The sequence below is a fragment of the Siphateles boraxobius genome, unplaced genomic scaffold, assembly GCF_051911475.1.
Source record: "Siphateles boraxobius isolate OS27281-9 unplaced genomic scaffold, OSU_SipBor_1 130, whole genome shotgun sequence".
Lineage (NCBI taxonomy): Eukaryota > Metazoa > Chordata > Actinopteri > Cypriniformes > Leuciscidae > Siphateles > Siphateles boraxobius.
Window position 1 is genome coordinate 43,380,770 of NW_027508734.1, and position 25,273 is coordinate 43,406,042.

General features: G+C 38.0%; 2 protein-coding genes across 5 annotated transcripts; one reads left to right on the top strand and one right to left on the bottom strand.

Annotated features, from left to right (window-relative positions):
• Nucleotides 1-1,484: 1,484 nt before the first annotated feature.
• On the top strand, nt 1,485-23,560 carry sh3tc1 (SH3 domain and tetratricopeptide repeats 1). 2 transcript variants are annotated; one of them, XM_077229547.1, is made up of 18 exons: nt 1,485-1,756; nt 3,292-3,357; nt 4,822-4,952; nt 5,037-5,142; nt 5,540-5,680; nt 5,829-6,027; nt 6,123-6,199; nt 7,128-7,323; nt 7,649-7,779; nt 13,594-13,626; nt 14,028-14,932; nt 15,724-16,483; nt 18,509-18,689; nt 19,134-19,284; nt 20,143-20,265; nt 20,458-20,608; nt 20,891-21,087; nt 22,803-23,560. In XM_077229547.1, exons 3-18 carry the CDS (start codon nt 4,830-4,832, stop codon nt 23,067-23,069), a joined length of 3,741 nt encoding a protein of 1,246 aa, XP_077085662.1. In that variant the 5' UTR covers nt 1,485-1,756; nt 3,292-3,357; nt 4,822-4,829; the 3' UTR covers nt 23,070-23,560. The 2 variants fall into 2 exon arrangements, with proteins under 2 accessions (XP_077085662.1, XP_077085661.1); XM_077229546.1 differs by lacking the exon at nt 1,485-1,756 and adding an exon at nt 1,914-2,539.
• Nucleotides 7,711-13,199, bottom strand: LOC143737731 (gametocyte-specific factor 1). 3 transcript variants are annotated; one of them, XM_077229556.1, is made up of 6 exons: nt 13,072-13,199; nt 12,845-12,942; nt 10,931-11,057; nt 10,723-10,806; nt 10,298-10,367; nt 7,711-8,286 (listed from the first exon to the last, which is right to left on the bottom strand). In XM_077229556.1, exons 1-6 carry the CDS (start codon nt 13,145-13,147, stop codon nt 8,199-8,201), a joined length of 543 nt encoding a protein of 180 aa, XP_077085671.1. In that variant the 5' UTR covers nt 13,148-13,199; the 3' UTR covers nt 7,711-8,198. The 3 variants fall into 3 exon arrangements, with proteins under 3 accessions (XP_077085671.1, XP_077085670.1, XP_077085672.1); XM_077229555.1 differs by having other exon boundaries at nt 8,004-8,286; nt 10,298-10,510; XM_077229557.1 differs by lacking the exon at nt 10,298-10,367 and having other exon boundaries at nt 8,004-8,286.
• Nucleotides 23,561-25,273: the final 1,713 nt, after the last annotated feature.

Here is a 25,273-nt window from a genome sequence, read left to right on the forward strand (position 1 = left end):
GACGTTCCACAACGGAGACACAAGAGTCCAGGAGGAAGGAGGAGCGGAGGTGGAACGGGGAAGGGACGGAGGGCCAGGTCCATGGAATAGAGGAAGGACTGGAGACAGAGGTAGTGTAGGGCGGAGCAGGCAGTGCAAGTGGTCAGGGTGGCACTGATGGGACTTAAGATCCTCACAGCAGAGCAGAAGACCACCACACCAGAGTAGACAGGGCTGAAGTTCCCCATTGTGGAGCAGAAGACCACCACAGCACAGCTGAGGACCACCACGGTGGAGCAGGCATCACTGGTGACCACTTGAGAGTGTGTGGCCCAAACACACAAAATGGCCATCGCCGTAAAAGGGAGTGCAACTGACAGTAGGACCTCTGAGACCCCCAGACTTGGTACCACCGCAGAGATGTCAGCTGCTCGTACCAATGTAGCGGTATGTCCTCCAAACTGGAAGCCAATCTCAAAAGCCTAGGAATCGCCTCAAAAGCTTCCGATGCGATGTTCATGATGACCGGAAACATTGATGTGGTGTTCCACTTCTGCGACTCTAACAATAAAAGCAGTGCTGCTCAGCTGTAATGCTAAGTTGATATAAAACTCTAATGTCCAACTAGGATCGTGCAACGGCATAATTGAACTGAGTGACTTGGCGTGAACATAAATATACGAAATGTTGTGAACGTATTCCACCCTCCACTGAGACATAGGCCTATGTCATGAAGACAGCAGTTGTCGTTTGGATGGGGAGGGTAGGTTAATGCTTTTGATTAAAGATGAGCATGTGCACAAGAATTAAAAAAATTATGTGCATTGATAAATCATTTATAATTGACACTGCAACAGCGTGTAAAAACATATATTCAATAAGAATTGTCCATTTTGATTGTGACTAAAGTCGGCATGAAATGGAAGTTGCGATTGTCTTTTCTTCTCTATTGTGACGTATCCGAGTGAAACGGTTCTCGAAGAAGAAAAAACGTATGACTTAATTGTATCCATTGGGAATTGATTGGATCATTGTCGGTTGCTACTGATCTCATATGAGTGCCAGGTTTCCCGCCCTCAGGCCAGTAAACGCATCATCAGAGAAGAGATGTTGCAGCAAGATGAAGGGGAGGTTATTTTGATTGTAGATTGTGAGCACTTTTTTTATGTGGATATAAATGCACGGATAAAGCATTTACAGTAAACACTTCAATATTCCGTGAACAATATATTGAACAAGTATACTTGTCCATTTTGATTTATTGGTGTTTTTAATGAAATGTAAAAAAAACAAAAAACATTTCTTAAATACGGTGTGTGTGTGTGTGTGTGTGTGTGTGTGTGTGTGTGTGTGTGTGTGTGTGTGTGTGTGTGTGTGTGTGTGTGTTGTAACGGCCACCTAGTGTTAAATAGTGTTCATGATATTAATGTTTATATGCCTTTAAGATGACTTCTTCTATGGCGTACGTTATTGTATGCGTGCTGTTCTTATGTGAGCGCGCACGCAGAGTGAGAAGGTGAATGCGCGCGCAAAGATGAAGATGACCGCTCTATCGCTGACTGCTGTTTTATTATAATCTGTTTACTTCCACTTTGATTTGTAGCGTTTTACGGAGTGTTTTCTTTTCCCTGTTAACATCCGCTCTTTCGGCATGTATGTGAAGAGTGTGCTTAACTGAAAGAAAGCAACTATAAAAGGCCCGTGGAACTACCAGTTCGTTTGCACTGTCTTTCCTATTTTTCATCTGGGCAGACATCAAACTCTGACAGACGTTAAGGTGTGTGTGTGTGTGTTCATTTTAGGTTTGTCAAGGTTTGCTCTTTTTTCATCTCAGGATTTTTGGAGAATTGTATATCCATTTAGGGTTAGGGCTTGACCTCACCATAAAAAAGTACAATAAAGGTGTTTTAAAACTCTCCTTTCCCTCAGTCTAGGCAACCAGAGAGGAAAGGGAAATGCTGACACTCTTCCTCTGAAGTCTTGAGTTCATCCACATACACACAGAGACACATCTACAAGTTTACACTCAGGACCCCAGTCCCCACTCCCAGCGATACTTTGCTTCTTTGAACGTATTGTTTACTCAGTTTGTGATTATTAACTTTTGCTAAAACGTTTGCGTGTCAAGGTCACATTTATTTAAAAAAAACGTACTAATGCCAAAATCACTTAGGCTAACACCTCCGACAGGCGTGAGATGGACCGGTTGCCTCTGTTTTCAAGACGTTTTCCGGGACGTTCACTGTCTCTACACCTTCATCGTTAAGAAGGACAACAGGAGTCACTCACAGCAGTCTTGTAATGATGTAACACGCTCTTAAAATCAGTTCTGTCACCTGTGCGCTTTTATTAGGTGTCAGTGTGTTAAGCGCGTGACCGAGAGCAGAGCGCGCAGTCATTCGGAACTCTGGCGGGATGTCAGCCGCTGCTCGTAGAAACTCGTCCAAAACCGGGAACGACGTGGGGTCCGATCCGGACAGAATTCGGACGATACGTAGAGAGCTGTCGAATGAGTACACAGACAATGAACGGGATAGTATTATGGAGTCTACATTTAAAGGTAGGGCTTGAGCACGACCACCATAGAAGTAAACGAGAAAAAAAATTCTTAACAAATATTACATTCTTATATTGTATCATACATCCCCTGGACCTGGTTACGGCCTTGCTTGTATGTGTTCATTCTGAAAACATATGAACTTAATCCTGATAATAAACTTGGTCGCACTGAGACTGATAATAAAATATTAATTCTAAATATGGAAATCTAGGCCAATTTAATTTTCTTTTAGGACGATTTCTTGAACATATATATATATATATATATATATATATATATATATATATATATATATATATATATGTGTGTGTGTTATATACACACATATATATGTATAGATTTCTTGAACTATATATATATATATATATATATATATATATATATTTTTTTTTTTTTTTTTTTTTTACTGTTTCTGCTTTAGTTTGGTTTAAAGAAGATGTTGCTTGGAAAGTGCTAAATGACTTCTGGAAAACTAAGATGTTTCTTGACTTTCAGGAAGTGACATCAACATTTTTGGTGGAAAAGCCACCACACAAAATTACCAAATTACTTTATAGATTCTGTGATGTTTTGTGGTAATAAAACATCAAATATCATAATTAGTTGTCATGCATGTTACCTCCTTATTCCTAAATAAGCTATGGCTAACATTATAAAAAAAATCCTTAAGACGCTTATAGTGAATAAGGAACAGAAATGATCCACATCATTGTAAGGGTCAAGATTAAGGGAGTGTGAAAATTCCTTTTCAGATTATAAGACCTCAAGAGGAAGTGTCAAAGGAACTTCAGGAGCTTCTGATGATAATATACCAACAGGTAAGTCCAGCTCTCCATTTACAACATTGGGGTTCCTTTTTAAAACTCATTTAATACACTATGGCTGATGGGAATAAACCCTGTTTATTGTGTAAATGATCTCCATTTACCTTATATTATAATAACAACACAATAATATCATTTAAGATACTAGTTTAGTTTATTTTATTTGTGTAGCACATTTAAAAACAACGTGAGTTGGCCAAAGTGCTTTCCATTAAAACAATATTCCAACAGCATACATAGCCAAAAATACAAAAAACATTAAACACCACACCAAACCAAATACAATTAAAATGCAAGACAACAGGAAAACAAGATACACTCAACTACTAGCTCAACCATAAGCCTGGGCAAGTAAATGCACCCTCGACCGTGATTTAAAAACACTTTAGTACAACATCTAATATTCGAAGGCAGGTTATTCCAGAGGCGGTGTGCAGTAAAGGCACGATCCCATTTGAACTTTAGACGAGATTTAGGGATCTTTAAAAATCTTTACTATGTGGATAAACTGCAGAGTTAGCAGTAATCTGTCAGTGTACTCTGATACACGTTACATTTACTCACCCTCATGTCGTCCCAAACCTGTATGACTTACTGGAATACAAAGGAAGATATTATTCGGAAGAATTGGTAACCAAACCATTATGCTGACCTTTGACCTCCATTGTACAGACATTGAGGCTGCGTGCGAAATCGCATACTCCCCAAATAGGTGGTATACTTTTGAATAGTGGGAGACTGGGGAGTGTTGTAACACTGTCAGTTTGTCATGTCAGAAAAGAGCTATGGTGATATCATTACATTGAACTACATTGTACATTTTATGACCAAAAAATGATTTGCAGGAAGAAAGTGTTTCAAGGAAGAATTTATATCAAGATAAAAGATATCAAGATTTTCGCCTGCTATAGGGAAATTTGCGATTTCGCATGCAGCCTGAGACATTCCTCAAAATGACTTTGTTTATGTTTCACAGAAGAAACGTAATTGATGACAGAATTTGAATTGTTTGGTGATCCATCCATTTAATTGAACTCTGACCTGCTCTGGTGTCACTCCAAAAAAAAAGTAACTTTTAGAGATCATTGGACTTTACGAAGCCCATTGACTGTCACTTATTAACCCTCTCTGTTAAACACAGCAGTGAAACATCACATGACTACGGTAAAATTCAAAATCTAAACTGTGGATTGAACCATGAATATTGCTCTAGAAATGAATGTTTTTTTTTTTTATTATAACTGACTATAGTAGAACTACACCTGGAATTTACAGCAGTATAAAGGCCAGATTGGTTTATGTCACCTTATATTACCAGACTATTCTCCTTACATCACCAGCTAAAATCATTTTTCCATACACATTTACTAGAGCTGACTGAAATGTTTTCCACGTGGAGGCTGATCTGTTAGTGTTGGATGCAGTGTTAGATATAATGTTGCATGTTTCCTGTTGCAGTGTTGGCTATGCAGCTGGCTTTGGTGGAGGGGCCAGATGGACTTCCTGCCGATGAGGGCACACAGGAAGTGCTCTGCAGGAAACTTTGTGTGCTGGAAGCTGACCTCTCAGGGGTCATGACCTTAATCTCTGTATGGGCATCCCTATTTTGAATTCATTAAATATTCAAAACCTTAAATACACACATTTAACATACCGGTTTCCCTGTCTTGTAGGAACTGTCCGCTCACTTTGTATCCATCAACAGTGGGGAAAGGACTATATTTATAACTTTTAAAACCCTTGAAGAAATATGGAAGTTCAGCACATACCACAGAATGGGTCTGTTCTTGTTTCAGTGTCTCAAATATGTTGTATCATACTTTTTTTTATTAATAATGGCAGTTATTGGTTTTTTGTAAATAGCTGAGTCCGGCACACTATATCAGGCCAAAGTTTGGAATTGAGATTTTTTAATGTTCTTGAAAAATCTTGTTTACCCAAGGCTGAATTTATTTGATCAAAAATACATTGAAAACGTAATATTTTGAAATATTATTTCAAAATCTATTTTAAAAGGTAATTTATTCCTGTGATACTCCATTACTCCAGTCTTCAGTGTTACGCGATACTTCCGAAATCATTTCAAAAACATCTTGGTGATTCTGAACTTTTGACCAGTAGTGTATATTAAAGCTAAATATCTCATATGACGTACCAAATTTGTAATTTCCACAAGGTTTCTTGGGTCAGTGCATGGAAAATCTTCTCATGGACCAGGAGTTCTGGTTAATCTCCCTTGATCAGCATTCAGGAATTGAGATCTCAATTAAAGAGGAGACACTAAATCTGATGTATAAAGGCTTTCTAATGCAAGAAGGTAATACATATTGCTTATGAACACCATACACTTAATATGAATGAGATTAAAGCTATCTTAGCATTTGATTACAGAAATGGATTGCCACATGGATGTATGAGTGAATTTCACTGTTATTCATAGTACAAATGTATTGTTTACTTTTGAGGGTCCTTCTTTGGATGCTGCACAGCAAATCAGATGTTTGATAGCTCGACGTCAGGTAGCGACCTTTATTTGGAGAAGGGGGATATCGCCCTGTTTGAGCCTCCATTCCTAGGCTCAGGCTGGACAGTGCTTTCACTAGCAGATGGGTCTAGAGGAACCAAGCCAAAACCAGCTCTGGAGCCAGTCATACCCTTTCATGAGTACGCGTCACCTTCTGAATTTCATTTGAACTTATCGTCATAAAATCAACAGAGCACCCAGAACTAAGAACAATGAATTTTCTTTACTTCCCAAGGTGGTTTCTAAAGTCCTGCCCAGAGACTGTATTAGTGGGTGGTGGAAAGGACACTAGTGACCTTCCATTACAGATTGGTGAGAAAACGTTTAAATAATTGTACTTTATTTCGTTTATACATTACCGTTCAAAATATTGGGGTCGGTATGCTTTTGAAAGAAGTCTTTTATGTGCTATCAAAGCTGCATTTATTTGATAAAAAAAAAAAAAAACGGCAAAAACACTTATATTGTGAAATAATGCAATGTGGACTGTTATTTATTTCAGTGACGGCAACGCTGAATTTTCAGCATCATTACTCCAGTCTTCAATGTCACATGATCCTTCAGAAATCATTCTGATAAAATGATTTGGTGCTTAAGAAACATTATCTATTGTTGAAAACAGTTGTACTGCATAATATTTTTGTGGAAACTATGATATGTTTTTCAAGATTCTTTAATGAAGTTAAAAAGAACAGCGTTCATTTTGAGACATGCTTTTAACAATGTAAAAGTCTTTACTGTCACTTCTGATCAATTTAACGCATCTTTCAGGATAATAGTATGAATTTCAACAACCATCACAGAACACTAAAGATAACTAAAAACTAAATTGCATATGATGTACAAAATTGGCAAATGAACGTATTGAGTATTGAAATTATAAAAAAATCCAACCTTATTTCTTACACATATGCACGTTACATTTGTCACTTGCAATCCTTGATGATTACGGATAGCATAATTGTGTAAGAATAGAAAAGTAGAGCAAAAAGCTTTAAAACTAGTAAAAATAATAACGATTCGAAAATGATAGAGGATTAAAAAATCTTAAGGTTCTTCTCAGAGATTTATGTATGTAGAAGGTCGAGATTTTACAGTATACAACTCAATGGGATTTCTTGAGACTTAAAGCTGTAGATATTTTCTTTTAGTAATTATATTTTTGCATAACAGTGCAGCATTGTCATCTTCCCAGTCCACTTATCTAACTCTACCCCAACTGTAACAATATCTCTCACAGCAGTAGGGGTCTGTGAGACCACAGAGGAGTACGAAGCGGACGGGCCAGATGAACTGAGTTTCCAGGCTGGTGAACGCATCATCATCCTGGGCCTGCTGGTGGCCTGTTTTGAATGGTTTATGGGAAAATCTGAGAAAACTGGGGATATTGGACTTGTCAAAACCAACCTGGTCAAAGCAACCAGTTCATTTTGTGAGTAAGTGCTTTTGTGATTTTATGAATATTTTAAGAAGTTTGTTTTCTGTCTGACTTCACAATTTGGTAACACTTTATTTTGCAGCTACAATGTCAACTAACTCTCATTATAGCTGCATTATATATGCTAACACTGTTGATGCTCACCAACAGACATTCTTCTAAGTTACTTTGCAACTAGGTCAACTTATTCTACTAACCTGAACCCTAACAGTCTAATAATACTCTAATGGGAGTTAGTTGACATGAAGTTGCAGTTACTTATAGTAGAATATCTAAAATGTAAGTTTAACTCATGATAACGTCATCTTGTGCTTACATCATAGATCATCTGACATATTCTTGAAAGACGAGGACAGACAAATTATTACCTTGGATCAGGACAAAATTACAGAGGAGACTATTTCTTTATTGAAGAAAATATGCCAGTGTGATGTTGGCACAAACTACAAACTTGGTGAGGCTCATAGGTTTTTGAATCTTAACATTTTTAGCACTAATAAATTAAGTTTTATTTGCTTTTACCACAGTATATTGCTCAATGATAAGCATTTGTCAAGGAAAAAAAGGATGGAATTCCTAAGAGACCATAGAGGTAGAATTACAGGCACAAAGCAACTATGACAACACAAAACACGTCAACTAAAGCCTTGTAAATATCCTGGTCGTAAGCTTTTCTTTTGTGTGGTGTAAACAGAACCTGAACCACCTCTATTGTTCCACCTTTGGGAAACTCAACTAAAGGTTAGGAAACTAATTTATCACTCCAAGAACTAGTGACCTATACAATAAAATGCCAAAACAAGCAACCAACACTATCAGTATTCATTGTAAATGAAAAATAGTAGTCTTGACATGGTGGATGTATTAAAAAGCTCAAAAATCAGTACAGCTGCTCGCCCATGGAAGAATTCGTGGCGCCCTGAGACCAGTAGTTGCATTTCTGGAAATGCAGTTGTTCTCCCTAATATAAAAAGAAATGAGCAGTTCATGATTGTGTTGTTTTGCAGTAATATTCAACCAATCTGATCAAAATGATGGTCTATTACCAACTACATTAACCAGAAGTCTAAATGCTATAGTATATTACAGTGGTTCCAACCCTGGTCCTGCAGTAACCCCAACACTTTACAATTGTAATGTCTCTCTTATCTGACAAACTCTTTTATTTGACCAGGGTTGGGAACCACTGGCATATGATTCAAGCTGCTCACTGGAGGTTGCATTTGTCGGCCACATATGTCTTTGAGGCTGACTCATTTCAGGAAAGAAACCATTACATACAAAGTCATTAAGAAATTAGAACTATTTATGCTTCACAAGGAACAACGGTCCTACGACAAATGCGACTGCCGGAGGTCGCAGCCTTCAAAAGGAGACACATCCTCAGTAACGTTGTTAGCTCTACATCAGGGGTTCTCATCTCTGGACCTCGAGTTCCACTTTCCTGCAGAGTTTTGCTCCAACCCTCCAAACACACCTGAAAAAGCTAATCAAGAGCCTTGTCCAAAATCGCCCCCATTCCCTTAAATAGGGCACTATTTGAGGGGACAGCCATTTGTAGTGATGTCAGAAACCATAGTGGACGTTATCAAGCGCACTCATTCAATCCCACAATGCACCAAAATAACGAGTGTACAACCGATGTATGCTCAACGGCTAGAGAATACCAATAATGCACTGTGACGGTCACGTCAAATGAATTCTCATGTCTCGCCAGAAGATGGTGCTCGCATCTGAATCATCCATCCATCCATCCATCCATTTTCCAAACCGCTGGTCTAATGTGGCTATAGCGAATATTATACAGGTATAAAATCCTTTTTAATTGATTGTTAAATTGTTTAATTAAGGTTTATACATGCAAGTTTCCATGACAGATCTTACTACTGGAGCTGCCAGTTTGCTAAGTTTGAAATAATCATTAAACAGCAAGCACAAACTATGCAAAAGTAGGCATGTGACGGTATAAAATGTTCATGTTGCGATAATTGCTGAAGCTTCTATCATGGTATAGGGCATTATCACAATATTGAAAAGTGTTGTCATACTTTAACAAGGTTTAATAACTTTTTTTTCTTAGAACAAAAAGAACTCTGAACATTTAAATACAATAAAGCAATACACAAAAATAATAAAGCAAATGTTTTTAACAGATTTAAGTTAGTTGCTGCTTTAACTAACATTAACAATGAGAAATAGCTAAATTTGTTACAGAAGCTATTATTCTTTGTTAACGTTAGTTAATAAAAAATAAAAACATTGTTAGTTCAGACATGTTACAGTAGCTCATATCCGTTAAAAAAAGTTACTTTGATTTTAATAATGTGTTATTAAATGTTGAAATTAAGATTAATAAATGCTTTAGAAGGATTTTTCATTGTCAGTTTATGTTAACTAATTAATTAACTGATGTTAACAAATGGAGCCTTATTGTAAAGTGTTACCGAAGAATAATAAAGAATCAGAACATTTTCGATCAATATCTAGAGCATATTGTAGTAGCCTAATCCAGATTAAAATGTAAAAATGTTTAAGTTTAAAAATAAATGGCCTATTAAGTATTTGGTGCTGCGATGAACACCATTGCGAATACAAAGATCTGAATGGCTGTTTGAAACATTGCTTCTCATCCATGTTGGGCTTTTTTGCACACATGCCTCTTCGATGGAGCATGTGGTGCATTTTACCCAGTTGATAAGAAAAGTATTCTTAAAATGCAGTAATTAGTAATAAATAAGTATTCACGGTATTTTGAAGAGCCCACAATTACATTATTGTACATGTTCATTATAGTGATATGCGTCTTTGCAAAAGCAGCAGCCCTTCTGGCACACACAGCGTCCGAATTTGCTGAATTTTCATTCACTCCCTCAAGTGAACTACATTAGTGGATCAAGGTTGGAGCTAAACTCTGCAGGAAAGCGGATCGCGAGAGCCAGATAATGATTTGAGAACCCCTGCTCTACACTGACCTGTCCTGAGGAAGTGATTTGGACACATCCCTGACAAAAGATGACGCTGCGGTTGCATGCTTGTCCACTTCTGTAAAACGCAGACATGATCAGATGTTAAAGTTTTTACACCATACAAACAAATCTTTGCACATTTTGTACTATCAAAGAGCTTGGATCGTTGTGGTTTGTTATTGCTGTGATGTAATGTGAGAGACAGATTGTCCTGCCATCCTGCCCGAAAAACACGTCAATAGAGATGTTGTTGCAAGAGGGAGGCGATGTTGTTTTGATTAAAGATTATGAGGGCATGTGAAGAAAAAAAAAAAAAGGATGTGCACTGATAAATCAATTCTAATAAATACTGCAATATTACATTAAAAAATAAGTAGTGTAAATTTGGATTTCATGGTGACTTTAACTCAGGGTATGGGTCAGAGACTTACCTTCATCCCAGTCCTCATCACACACGGGTGCAGTCCAGGTGCTCACTGGGATTTGAAACTTGCTATCAGTCTTCACACTGGCCACTTTTAACATTGCAAAGGAGACTGAGATCAGTTCAATGTACAACTGAATGTCAGATTCATTATGCATGGGGTGTGTCTGCAGTAGTCCAATATTATGAAGGTGAAATGGTAAAACAGATCTTACTGTAGGTCTCCCTAACAGAGCATCGGTCCACACAGGTTAGGATGTGATCGGACAGCTCATCTTTTCTCATCAAGTGGCGTGCATTGAATGGACATGTCCACAATTCACTGATTAATTCAGGGTGATTCTACAAATAAAATTTTGATCACAGACATCTACTGTATCAGCACTCAATCATGATGAAACCGAGGAAGTGACAGATCTTTTTCTTCCATATTGTGATGTGCATTTGACTAAAACAGATTATCGAAAAAGAAATATAGGACAGAAAATTGGTTCTTTCCATCAGTTATTGATTAGATGTAGGCAGATCTGAATGCAAGCTTGGAGTCGATTGTAAAAAGTCTGTGTTCACTGGAAGCTTAAGTTTTGAGATTTTGATTTTACTTTTTTTCTTTTATGAAACATTAGAAGAGGTTAATTGTTCACAAGACTGATAATTGAATTTATAAAATAGATTTCATGCCAAATTTAAACATAATCAGTTATTGATTTCACGTCAGCAACTAGATTAATACAGTTAAATACATCAATATTAAAACTCAGAACTTTTTTGGTTCTAATCTATCATCTGTCTAATGTCATTGAGTGCAACAGATTCTCTAATTACCTTTCATACAAGCAGACCATTTACATTTTGTGGGCCTACATCTTCTGAACTATTAGCGTTTTTTTTTTTTTAGCACTTTAAGTTAAAAAATAAACTTTAAATTTAAAGGGATAGTTCACCCAAAAATTTAAATGACCCCATTTACTCACCCTCAAGCCATCCTAGGTGTATGACATTCTTCTTTCAGACGAATACAATTGGAGGAGTTATATTAAAAAAATGTCCTGGTTCTTCCAAGCTTTATAATGGCAGTGAATGGCCCTTTCTGTTTTAAAGTCCATCTAAAGTGCATCTGTCCATGATAAAAGTGCACAGCTCTGGCAGGTTAATAAAGGCCTTCTGAAGCGAATCAATGAGTTAGTGTAAGAAAAATATCCATATTTAAAACTTTATTGACTAAAATAACTAGGTTCCGGCAGATGGCCGTACGCATCGATTTACGGCGAAAGAATAAACCTTGACCTGACACATGATGCAATGATGAACGCGGAAGCGCAGAGGATAGAGCAAAGGAAAACACCGGTCACGAATTAGAAGTCTAAAATGACAATTTTTAAAGAGAAATGTCGGAGGATCTTGGGTTTGTTGCCCAGCCCTGTTTGAACCGCGAGAGGCATCAAAGCTTATGCTACTCCTACATCATACATCGTCATGTGATACTCTTTTGGCGTAGGTCACTTGCATGGTCCGTCTGCCGGAAGCTAGTTATTTTAGTCGATAAAATTTTAAATATGGATATTTTTCTTACACAAACTTCGCTTCAGAAGGCCTTTATTAACCCCCCAGAGCTGTGCACTTTTATCATGAACAGATGCACTTTCTTTGATGGACTTCAAAATAGAAACGGCCATTCACTGCCATTATAAAGCTTGGAAGAGACAGGACATTTTTTTAATATAACTCCAATTGTATTTGTCTGAAAGAAGAATGTCATATACAACCAGGATGGCTTGAGAGTGAGTCAATCATGGGCTATCCCTTTAAAGTCATCTTGTGATCCCCTTGGGAAGTTTGCTAGTTGAGTTAGCGAGTTAAACAGATGGAATAAACCATAACAGGTTAGTTTATTAGGCTACATTGACATCATGTTGTTAGATTTTAAATAGTTTTTTATTAATTTATTAAATTAACTTAATTTGCCTTAAATTGTTAAAAAAATAAAATTAAAATTACAAAAATACACAGCAAACCTACGCCTAAACGGTCTAATAATATCTTATTCTTATTGCAGAACATTGTGGAGATGCATAAATAAGAGTTTGGCTGTACTGTAATGATTGCGAAGGTTTCTGCACACAAGTTACCTTCCTGCATTTGATGAGGTGGTAAGGGAACCGGCAGGCCCGGATAAGATGATGTGGGTCATAGGGGCACAACAGCAGTTTGTCAGGGTTACAGAAATCTATGAAACAGGTAAAAATGAAGGCGAATTGTAAACGAATGCAAACAGATGTGCCATTGTGTGTTCGTGCGCATGTTATCGGCGCTACATCTGCCGCGTGTCGTGTCTGCTTTGCGGTTTAGCAGCTACCTTGAGGTTCTTCCCATCGTGGAGCTGACACAATCATCCCAGACTGGCTGCCTGCCTTCTTGTGTGCCTTCGACATCTCTGCCACACTGTCCAGCAGTTGTCAATGCTAAAACACAACGTCATTATCACCAAAAGCAGACGCATAAGTTACATGATGTCGCGTCCCACGGGGCTCATTGAAAAAAAACTTCTGTGCCCGTAGTGAGAACATAATACTTTAGATTTTTTTCTTTTAAATCTTGTTGGTGGTTCATATTCACATATAAATTACACACAGAATCCATACAGCCAGGTTCACAACAGATTTGAACTTACAAAGATGTGTCGTTTTCTGTAGCCGTGCAATCAGTTCTAGAAACAAAGTACCTGAAGTAACATAAATTCAGCCACTTGAGGCGCTGAAGAGTAACGAAATGAAGTACTGTGACAGGAACAATGAATTGACTTTAAATACCATTTAAATGTCCATTTCTCTCTTCTTAATCTGTTCCTTTTAACAGATGTTTGTTTTACATACCACAGATCTGGCGAAAGAAATTCCAGGCCCAGTTCAAAGTAAGTATTTTTAATTAAAGGGATAGTTCATCATTTTTTTTACTATTTACTCACCCTCATGTTGTTCCAAATCTGTAAGAGTTTCTTTCTTCTGTTGAATACAAAAGACGATATTTTGAAAAATGTTGTTAACCAGAGGTAACTTCCATAGAATGTTTTCCCTACTATGGAAGTCAATGGGTGCCGTCAACTCTCGGTTACCAAAATTCTTTAAAATATCTTAATTTGTGTTTAACAGAAGAAAGAATCTCATACCGGTTTAGAACAACTTGAGGGTGAGTAAATGACAACATTTTCATTTTTGTGTGAACTATCCCTCAAATATGGGCTAAATAAGATAATGATCTGTTTGTTTAATTTGAATTAAAACATATATTTATTGTTTTATTATTTGTCTTCAGACAAGACTCAAGAAGTGAACAATCTAAAACAGAAAGTCAAACATATTTTGAGTGAGGTCAATGAGACTCAAAGAAAGGACGATTCATCAGTCAGCATCAAGCACCAGATAGAGATAGAAACTAATGATACAGAGGAATCCCAGGAAACCCCCCGTTTTTCTGTCTGTGAGCAGGACAGCACCAGTCCAGATGGACATCATGCTCTCCTCTCATTCTTAAGCAGTCGTGACCATCAGCCTGAGTTCATGCTCCTGTACAGCGCTTACCCAGAATTCCTCATCTCACATTTCGAGGGTCACTCTGACGAGGAGGATATAGTGGCGTATTTAGGCGCAGCCCGAGAATTGGCACGAAAGAAGCACGTCTCGTGGGCGCAGAGCCGAATCTGTTTTCTTCTTGGACAGCTTTGTGCAGGGAGGTCAAAGTTCTCTCAAGCTCGGGTTTATTATGAGGAAGCCTTGAACGTACCCAGGGATAGTTTCACGGACATGTTTCTGCTTTCTGCCATTTACTCCAACCTGGCACTCATCTACCTAACACAGAAGAACCATGACAAATTTTTCACTTTGTCAGAGCGCTTGTCTGCTTTGTTGATGGCTGTCCCTGATTGTTTGTTTGGATGTGAGGACCCTGAGGTATTGAAGTATGTACTAAAAAAGGCCATCCTGGCCAAGAATCAGCCTGCCGAGGCCCGAGCCTGCTTCATCCTGGCAAAGCTCCACCTGAAGCTTAAAGACAGCCTGAGTGCAATCCCGTTCATCGAAAGGCTTTTGATCCTTGCTGATGAGGTTCCTGAAGCATGTGATGAGACAGTGAGCCATGTTTTCCTAGTGTTAGCACGACTCTACAGTGAACAGAGTCTGCCACGTTTGGCTGAAAGCTGCGCACGGCGAGCATCACTTCAGGTCAGTGCTACTTGATAGTGTTTTCAGAGAGAACTCTAAATATATATTATTGAATGTGTGTGTGTGTGTGTATATATATATTTAAATTAATTAAATGAAATGTTATATATATATAAATATAAAACATTTGATTTGAAAAAAAAAATATATATATATAATTGAATTTAATTAAATTAAATCCAAAGCTAATTAATACAATTAAATAAAAGTTTATTCAATTGAAAAATGAATTTAAATGAAAAAAGTAAATAAATCTAATTAAAGTAAATACATTAATTTGTGCATGTATCCTATAACAGGTAGGAGACATCGTGTCACAGAGAAAATTTTATTTAAATTTAAAAATGAATAAAAATATATTTTAATAAAAAAAGAACAAATTATTACATTTGATTTAATTAAATTAAATAACTAAACATATGTTGATCAATACAATTATTAAAGTTTATTTAATAAATTAACATTTAATTTGAAAATGAATAATTTTTAAAAAGTAAATAATAAATTATTAATAAAATTCATTGATTTGTGCATTAATCCATTCTCTCTCACAGGTAGAAGGCACTTTCACGGTGTAAATTAAAATTGAATAAAATATAATTTAATATAACTAAAAAAACAATGTAATACATTTTATTAAACTGAATTAAATCTAATTAAATTAAATAGTTAATTAATTAATACAAAAAGTGCATTAAAATAAATGAACTAAAATTGAATGAATAAAAAAATTTAATCAATTAATCAAATTAAGTAAATTGATTTGTGCATTTATCCATTCTCTTTCACAGGTAGGAGCCACCGCTTCACACTGTCTTTGTGGTGTCTCTCTGTTGATGGAAAACACATCAGAGCTGTATGGAGTGGACATCCCAACACAAGTGGCTCCATACCTGACCCGTGCCGCTGCTTTAGTGTCCCCCGGCGAGGAGCCTGCGCTGGGTCATGTCCACGCTCTGTGTTTGTCCTGGCTCTTCCACAGACACAGCATGCCCGAGAGAGCTGTTCGCTACATGCTAACCGTCCTGGACCACAGCAGCATGTCCAGCGTTGGCCAGTCAGACACTACTGCTGCTCTCATTTGGATGGCGTGGCTGTACATCTGCAACCAGCAACCCGGCACCGCTCTGGAAGTGCTGGATGCTGTCCTTTCATCACTCCCAGAGCACTGTACAACACAATTGGAAGGTGTGGTTTACAACATGCGGGCCATTTCATACAGACATTCAGCCGACATCCGACAGGCAGCTGAGAGTTACCGGGCGGCAATCGAGATATGCGAGGAGTTTGAGGACAGACATAACTGGGCCATAGCGTTGGCCAACTGTGGATTTATGTGTTTGCAAATCAAGGCAAAAAGATTGGCAGGAGAATACCTCACTCAGTCAGTGGAGCTGTTCTCTGAGCTTGAGGATGAAGGGCATGAACTCAGTTTTATTTCAGTGCTTCTTGAGTTAGGGAGACACTTTATTTCTCTGGGAAAACATGAGAATGGGAAGATCTACTACGAATGGGCCCTACTGACATCCATGTACATCGATCACATGGATAGTAAGTGTTTATTATTGCTGTATTAGTGGAAGTGAAATCTAAGGACATCTAGATCAACGTGACGCAAGAATTTCTCTATAGTGAGATATTAGACTTGGATTTTTGTTTCTGATTGTATTTAAAGTCAACATGAAGTCACAACCTACTCTATTTACTTTCTTAAAGCAATAGGCTAGATCACCCTGAAAATTCTATAATCATTCACACACCCTCATTTCATTCCAAACCAATCAAACGTTCATTAATCTGCAAAGCACAAATGAAGATGTTTTTAATGAAATCTAAAAGACTTGAGAGAGAAAGTCCATTCCATCTAAACTTTGATGCTTCAAAAAGTTCATAAATATTTTGTAAATGTAATCCATGTGATTCAAATGTATTAATCCAAGTCTTCTGAAAAGACACAATGAGTTCATGATGAACAGATGTAATATAAACATTGATCAACACACATACATAGAGCACATCAAATATGGTCAACAGAAGCTCAATTGTACTTGCTTGATATGCGAGAATAAACCTTATTGGTTCTTACCGTAGTTCCAAAATGCTTGCGTCTCACACCTCATTGGTTCTTGCACGTCAAGCAAGCACGTTTGAGATGCTGTTTGCCATATATGATGTGATTAATGTAGTATGTCCGGTGATCAGTAGTTATACAGTATGTGAGTAAAAACCTAAATTAAATCTGTTAATCATATAAAGTCATTGTGTCTCTTGGATTAAAGTCTTGGATTGATTCATATGGATTATATTTTTCATACATTTATTTTACCAACTTTTTGAAGAGTCAGAGTTTTGATGTTATGGACTCACAATGGAAGGACATAAATCTCTCAGGTTTAATTAAAAGTATCTTCATTTGTTTTTTTTAAAGTGACATGTGCAGGCTGAGTATGCTAACCAATATTTGTAATTTGTCCTCTGCGTTTAATCCACCCAAGTTATTGCACACACATTAGTGCTGCATCCCAATTCGCCTACTTATACTACGCCCTAAAAGTATGTACTCTTTTTGTGAAGAAAAAGTACATACTTTTGAGTGTGTAGCAAAAGAGTAGGCAAGCTTTGGGACATACTACTTCGTCATCTTTAAGGGACAGCTCTGTCACGTGTGCATCACCGTAAACTGCCCTGTCAATCATCTCGTCACAGTTAAAATCCATTCAATCTAATATAATTTCTTACCATTTCGGAGAGAAATGTAGTAGCTCGTTCATCTGCCAGTCGTGGGTCTTTCATGCAGAGACTCTCACTCTCCTCATGTGTTTGCAATTTGAATGTAATGATGCATTTAAAATTTAATGGCTAAACGTATCTTTACAAAAGTTCACAATGCTGCTGCAGATGCAATATAACGTAGCCAACATTGAATAAATAAATTTTCGTCAGGTTAGACACTGAATATTAATCACTTAAACCCCTTTATCTAAACCTCTCTACAGAACCACCGGACTCGCGCGTCCTCCATTTCTGTAGTTTTTTAACACTTTTCACTTGTGTTTGTAGTTCCGAATCCTCGTCCAACGCGCGATGGGTTGTGGGCAATATCAGCCGTTAGAGTGCGCATCGATCTGCACTTCGGATTCTGTCTGGATATAGTAGACCATCCGGGTCTCTTTGGAAAACTCATTTCAACACACTACGATTTGGGACGTACTAGTTCTATTTTCGAGGACGGATAGTATGCGAATTGGGACTTAGCATTGGAGTAGTGAGAGGTACACACACACACCTGAACCAATGGGTGGCCATTTTGCTGTGGTGCCCAGGGAGCGATTGGGGATTAGGCGCCTTGCTCAAGGGCACCTCAGTCATTTCCTGCCGTTATTGAGAATAACGCAACCTTCGGGTTACTAGTCTGACTCTCTAACCATTAGGCCACAACGTGGCCCGATTAAGCCAAGAATGCCCCCATTAGGCCAAGAATGCCGATCAATGAAAGTCTTAAACTATGGTCACACTAGACATTGAGCATGAAAAATTTCTTATTATATTATAATATTCTTATTTGCTTGACAACAGGCCAGCTGCAAGCCACACGTCACCTGTGTCAGCTATACGAAGAGGTGTGTCCAGACGAAGCCCAGTGCATCATCTACAACAAGCACCAGCTGGACCTTCTCCGGCGGATAGGAGACAAGAGCTCAGAGGGAGAGATACTGGAGAAGATCAGCCAGCTGTACCTGAACCTGGCCACCGAGAAGTGAGGCCTGCCCATGACAACATTTAAGAAAGATTGACAGTAATTGCAATACGAGAAAGGGATAGTTCATGTAAAATTGAAAATTCAATCTTAATTTATTTAACTTCATTCCATTTATTTCAATCCATTGGCTTTCTTTCTTCTGTGGAACATAAATTTTTTTTCAATGACATCACAATGAAAGTCAATGGTCACCAAATTTCTTTTGTGTTCTGCAGAAGAAGAAAAAAGGTTTGGAATGACATGAGGGTGTGTAAATGATGAAATTATTTTCATTTTTGGGTAAACTCTCATTTTAATGTTTAAAAATTTCCAAAAATAATAAAGTGGTGGTTTAGCCCTAATTTCTTTCAGTAATAATGAGTTGCCTGCAGTAAGACATCACATATTATTAAAAAGACTGCAGACAGGCTTGCTACAATCCTTGGTCATGTTGTCTCACAGATCCAACAGAGCTGCTTTAGATTACACCAAGCAGAGCCTGGGCATCTTCATTGACTTGGGCAGGAAACGTAAGGAGGCTCATGCCTGGCTACAGTCAGGGAAAATTTACCACATCCTTCAACAGACGGAGCTAGTGGACCTCTACGTGCAGGTGACTGACAAGTGCCTTCATTCAGCACTCCTTCCCTGCATTCTTTGGAGTTACTGTGATCAGAACTACTGTATATGTGGGGGCGAACGCATATTGAACATAAACTCAAATTCAGAATCTAAATCAATTTAAATAGGATTAAGTGTATATATCATTGTATACATCTAATTTGTCTGTATGCATTGACTGACAGTCTTACAAAAAGGTTAAGAGATATAATGGTGACGGCACAACTTACTACCAAGCGCCCAGAATATACATCAGAGTGTGCAGACACAACAGTGTCATTTTAATATTATTTATGATTGTGGTATTATTCATATTTTGAACTTTCATTTTTTTATTTTTTCAGATTTAATTTGTTTTTTGTTTCCATTTTGTCAAATTAGTTTTTGTTGGATATTTCTATTCTATATATATTCTATATTCTAACAACATTTATATTTTATTTACTTTTATGTTAAGTTAGCAGTAACAACACTTGTGCAGAGCTGTGGCTACTTGAAGAAGCTAAAATATTTTGATTTGTTTAGCATTTTTGGTCTCTGCATAATTTCCATTAAATGTGGAAATTAGTAATAATATGGTGTGTGTGTGTGTGTGTGTGTGTGGTGTGTGTGGTGTGTGTGTGTGTGTGTGTGTGTGTGTGTGTGTGTGTGTGTGTGTGTGTGTGTGTGTGTGTGTGTGTGTGTGTGTGTGTGTGTGTGTGTGTGTGTGTGTGTGTGTGTGTGTGTGTGTGTGCGTGTGCGTGTTTGTGAGCAATAGGGACGGAAGCAATTTGACTGCATGCCATCTTAAAGTTCCATTTCCTATGATAATGGTAACTGGAAAATAGCTTACACTTCCTCAATGTAACAGGTAGCCCAGGACATGGCCTTGAGCACAGGAGACACACTCTTCGCCCTGGAGATGTTGGAGGCAGCAGGGGATGTTTTCTTCAACAGTTCACAGGACAGAGAGAAAGCCATCTGTTTTTACAGGGTAGGTCACACATTGTTGAGGAAGAGGGAGGTCTCTTGCACTGTGTTGTTATTGCACTCTGTGAATGTCGGGTCTCTGTAATTTCCTTTTTCTTTATTGCATTTTTTTTTTTTTTGAAAACATTCATCACCATCCTAATTGTGCACAAACCATCCTGTGTTTGTGCTAAGAATGTGTGTATCTGTTTTTAAGGACCGAGCCCTTCCCATCGCAGTGAAGACGAGCAGTGTGCGCTCTCAGCTTCGGCTGTGTAACAAGCTCTCAGAACTTCTTCTGCAGCTGGGACAGTGTTCAGAGGCCATTGAGTTCACTCAAACCGCATTAGACATTAGCGTGAGTCTGGGTAGGTGAACACGTCTGCACAACTTTTTTTTTTTAAATAATCAATACTTTTATTCAGAATGATTGTGGCTTCCTGCCTGTCTGTTTTTGAGAATACAGTATACACATGGTAACCCAGCAACAGCAACATAGTGTCGGCCCAGATCCGGCCCAGATCTGAGCCGTGTGGAATCCATGTGTACCAGATGTGGCCCGGATCTGGGCCGACTTATGTTGCTGTCTAGCCGAAAATCTTTAGGAGAGACAAATAACTATTTTCGTTCATCTGTGTATTTTCTTACAGCTGACCATTTAAATGAACGGGTGGCATTCCATCGCCTCGCCACGTTGTTCCATTGTGTGGGTCAGTTTGAAATGGCAGAGCACCACTTTCTGAAAGCCCTGTCCCTGTGTCCCTCACCCCTGCAGTATGACGAGGAAGCCCTGTACTATGTCAGGGTTTACCAAACACTTGGTGACATCATCTTCTATGATGTAAAGGTAAGCTATGGACATCTGCCATTGGTTTGATAAACAGCTGGCCTGTTGTCCAAAACTCGTGACATTTCCTGAAGAACGACACAACTCGCTACCTGACTGCAATCGTACGATGAATCGTTGGAGAAGCTAACTAGCTAGTCACGACTGTTTCCTAAAAGCGTGGGAACTTTGTCGCACAGCCGTCGTTTGAGCCACTTTGGTTAGAAGTGTTTTTAGTCATGTCACGCAGGTGGTGAATGCTGACTACGGCTGATTCATCAGTACAAGATCAAATTAATGTCAGATTGTTTCTGTAAATAATGAGTGCAGTATATGAGGAATACTTTTTCTGTTGTTTTGCTTTATTTACAGATGTTGAATTGTTCCCTCTTATGTCATACTATGAAGTACTATGATGTCCCCAGCATACGGCACTTATTTTTTGCACAAATTAAAAGGAGTATAGTGAAATTTGCTTCTAAACTATGCTATGCTTCTAACCACAGGTCCAGAGCTGTAGTTCCAACCACTCAAGTTTGCAATGTTCGTTGGAACTATGGTTTCAGGAAACACCGAATTGTTGAACTATGTTTGTAACAACCAAACTCGCGATCATAGTTGGTTAATAATGCTTTTGGGAAAAACACACCCCTGCTTCAAACAAGCAGTGAAATATTTTGAAACCACAATAGAGTAACAGTATTTACACTTTTCTGGGAAATCAGTGTAGCCTACTTAGTTACTTATTTAGTAGCTTACTTAGATGTCTCTACATATTAAGCTGGAACAAGGGATAGTATTTTAAAAAATACACCTTACTTTTAATTGCAGATTTGCAGTAAATCCGATATAAACCAGAAGATGGCAGTCTAAGTACATACTGAATAAATATATTTTTATTCCTACCTTATTCACATCCACTCAAAGTAGAAAATACAGTATAAGTGTCTTCATAATCAGAATGCAAATATATTTTTTAAATATATAAAGCACATCGTATATCCAGGCATTTTATCAGCTGAGGACAAAAAAGAAGGGAACCCTGTTTTTTCTCATTCAGTATGACAATAATCATAAAAACAATCAATAATAATAATAATAATAGTAATAATAATAATTAGTAGTATTATTATATTGATTATTTTTATTCAAAATAATGTTTTTTATTCTATTATTTCAATTAAAATAAATAAATATATTACCCTTGCATTAATACGATATGTACTGTAAAATAAAAAATAAAATAATGAACAGTATATTTACAGAACAACAGTTCAATTAAAAACTACTTAAATACTAATATTTATTTGCTTTCAAATGTTTAACAATTTTGGTGGAAAGCCTTTTGACATTCGCTTTAGTTGACAACAGATTTATAAATAATTCTCATTACAAAGTAGGTGAGATGGTTGTCGTAATTTGCGTTTTCAAATGCACATTATAAGCACTCAAAAAAACATTTACTGCAGACTGAGCTGCTCTGAGACACTGAAAACACCAGATCATGAGCTGCTCACAAATGAACACGGTGCTGCACTTCAATCCGAACTGTTCTATATATACTCGCCAACGCTTCTGGCACTTTGTAAGTTTTCATTTTGACACAGCTGCTAGATGCTGAGATGCATGAAATCTAAATGTTTTTGAACATTCAAAAAATATGGAAATCTGAATAAAACACAAAATCAGATATCTGTATATCAAACTGTAGAACCTTCTCTCCCTCTGAATCACAGGACCCGTTTGACGCCGCTGGCTACTATCACTTGGCCTTGGCTGCTGCTATGGATCTGGGCAACAAGAGATCTCAGCTAGAGCTGTGCACTCGATTGGCCACTATCTACCACAACTTTCTCATGGACCGTGAACTCTCGCTGTTCTTCTACCAGCGAGCCCGAGCTTTCGCTAATGACCTCCACATTCGCCGTATCAACCTGGCCCCAGACTACAGTTTCAGGACCACAGCCCAGTACAAAAACACAATAACTGGGGCAACAAGATAGAACTGGCTTCTGACGGGATCTGACACTTCACTGCATGTTTTGATTTGACTTGTGTGTGAATTTTCTCTGTTTATTTTTATTCCCCGGATGTTATGTGTATTAGTTGATATATTTACGGTATGTCTGACTCATATAACATGTTGATTTGTCCAGCAAGTGTTTACTGGAGTGTAAGCAATGCAACCTTCAGGCACTGTTTGCTTTGCATTGATTCTTAAATGTTTTGGGACTAAAAAGACTTTTACGTTGTCTACTTGGCACAAAATCCCATGATGGATACACTTTTTTTTCTTCTTCTCTAAAATGTATAATGATGATAATCTGAAGATTTTATTGTGCCTGATTTTCCACTCTTTAAAAATGGTATTACGTTTGGTGGACATGATGTCAGTGAACACATTTTTACCTCAACAAGAGCTGTTCTGTTAGTACTAAGTGCAGAAAAGAACAGGCGTTGTAGTTTTAAATAAACATGTTCATGCCTGGTGAAATACATGAGTTGGTTCAAACCCTCCCAGTTTAGTGAAAACAAACACGCTGGCACTATAGGGTCTAGTGCCATGGCGGCATTCAAATGTATGTGCCAAAAAGAGACCATGTTGGCAATTGGATTTAATACTGAATTTAATTGCTTAAAAATATTAAGTTACAAGTTTTCTTTGAATGGCCGAAACAAACCATGAGTACAAGTGAGCCCTTTTGTTTTTTTATCCTAAAAATATATCTGTTGTTCGTATCCAAGCAGTTTATAGCTACCCATTCCAGATCAATTAAGATTGACAATCAGGGGACTACATTGACAGATTTGGCAAGAGTAAGCTGAGATGATGATGTTTTTAATTCATGATCTTACAGATGTCGGATCTTTACAGTCCTTTGTGGGAAAATAATTACACTTTACTTTTACAAAGAGCTACTTAGGAAACATACACTCACCAAAAGGATTATTAGGAACACCTGTTCAATTTCTCATTAATGCAATTATCTAATCAACCAATCACATGGCAGTTGCTTCAATGCATTTAGGGGTGTGGTCCTGGTCAAGACAATCTCCTGAACTCCAAACTGAATGTCAGAATGGGAAAAAAAGGTTATTTAAGCAATTTTGAGCGTGGCATGGTTGTTCGTGCCAGAAGGTCGGTCTGAGTATTTCACAATCTGCTCAGTTACTGGGATTTTCACGCACAACCATTTCTAGGGTTTACAAAGAATGGTGTGAAAAGGGAAAAACATCCAGTATGCGGCAGGCCTGTGGGCGAAAATGCCTTGTTGATGCTAGAGGTCAGAGGAGAATGGGCCGAATGATTTAAGCTGATAGAAGAGCATCTTTGACTGAAATAACCACTCGTTACAACCGAGGTATGCAGCAAAGCATTTGTGAAGCCACAACACGCACAACCTTGAGGTGGATGGGCTACAACAGAAGAAGACCCCACCGGGTACCACTCATCTCCACTACAAATAGGAAAAGGAGGCTACAATTTGCAAGAGCTCTCCAAAATTGGACAGTTGAAGACTGGAAAAATGTTGCCTGGTCTGATGAGTCTCGATTTCTGTTGAGACATTGAGATGGTAGAGTCAGAATTTGGCGTAAACAGAATGAGAACATGGATCCATCATGCCTTGTTACCACTGTGTAGGCTGGTGGTGGTGGTGTAATGGTGTAGGGGATGTTTTCTTGGCACACTTTAGGCCCCTTAGTGCGAATTGGGCCTCGTTTAAATGCCACGGCCTACCTGAGCATTGTTTCTGACCATGTCCATCCCTTTATGGCCACCATGTACCCATCCTACTTCCAGCAGGATAATGCACCATGTCACAAAGCTTGAATCACTTCAAATTGGTTTCTTGAACATGACAATGAGTTCACTGTACTAAAATGGCCCCCACAGTCACCAGATCTCAACCCAATAGAGCATCTTTGGGATGTGGTGGAACGGGAGCTTCATGCCCTGGATGTGCATTCCACAAATCTCCATCAACTGCAAGATGCTATACTATCAATATGGGCCAACATTTATAAAGAATGCTTTCAGCACCTTGTTGAATCAATGCCACGTTGAATTAAGGCAGTTCTGAAGGCGAAAGGGGGTCAAACACAGTATTAGTATGCGTTTCTAATAATCCTTTAGGTGAGTGTATATTTTAAAAGATGTACTAAGTGTGAACTGAATGTAATGTTTTCAGACACCGAATGAATAATA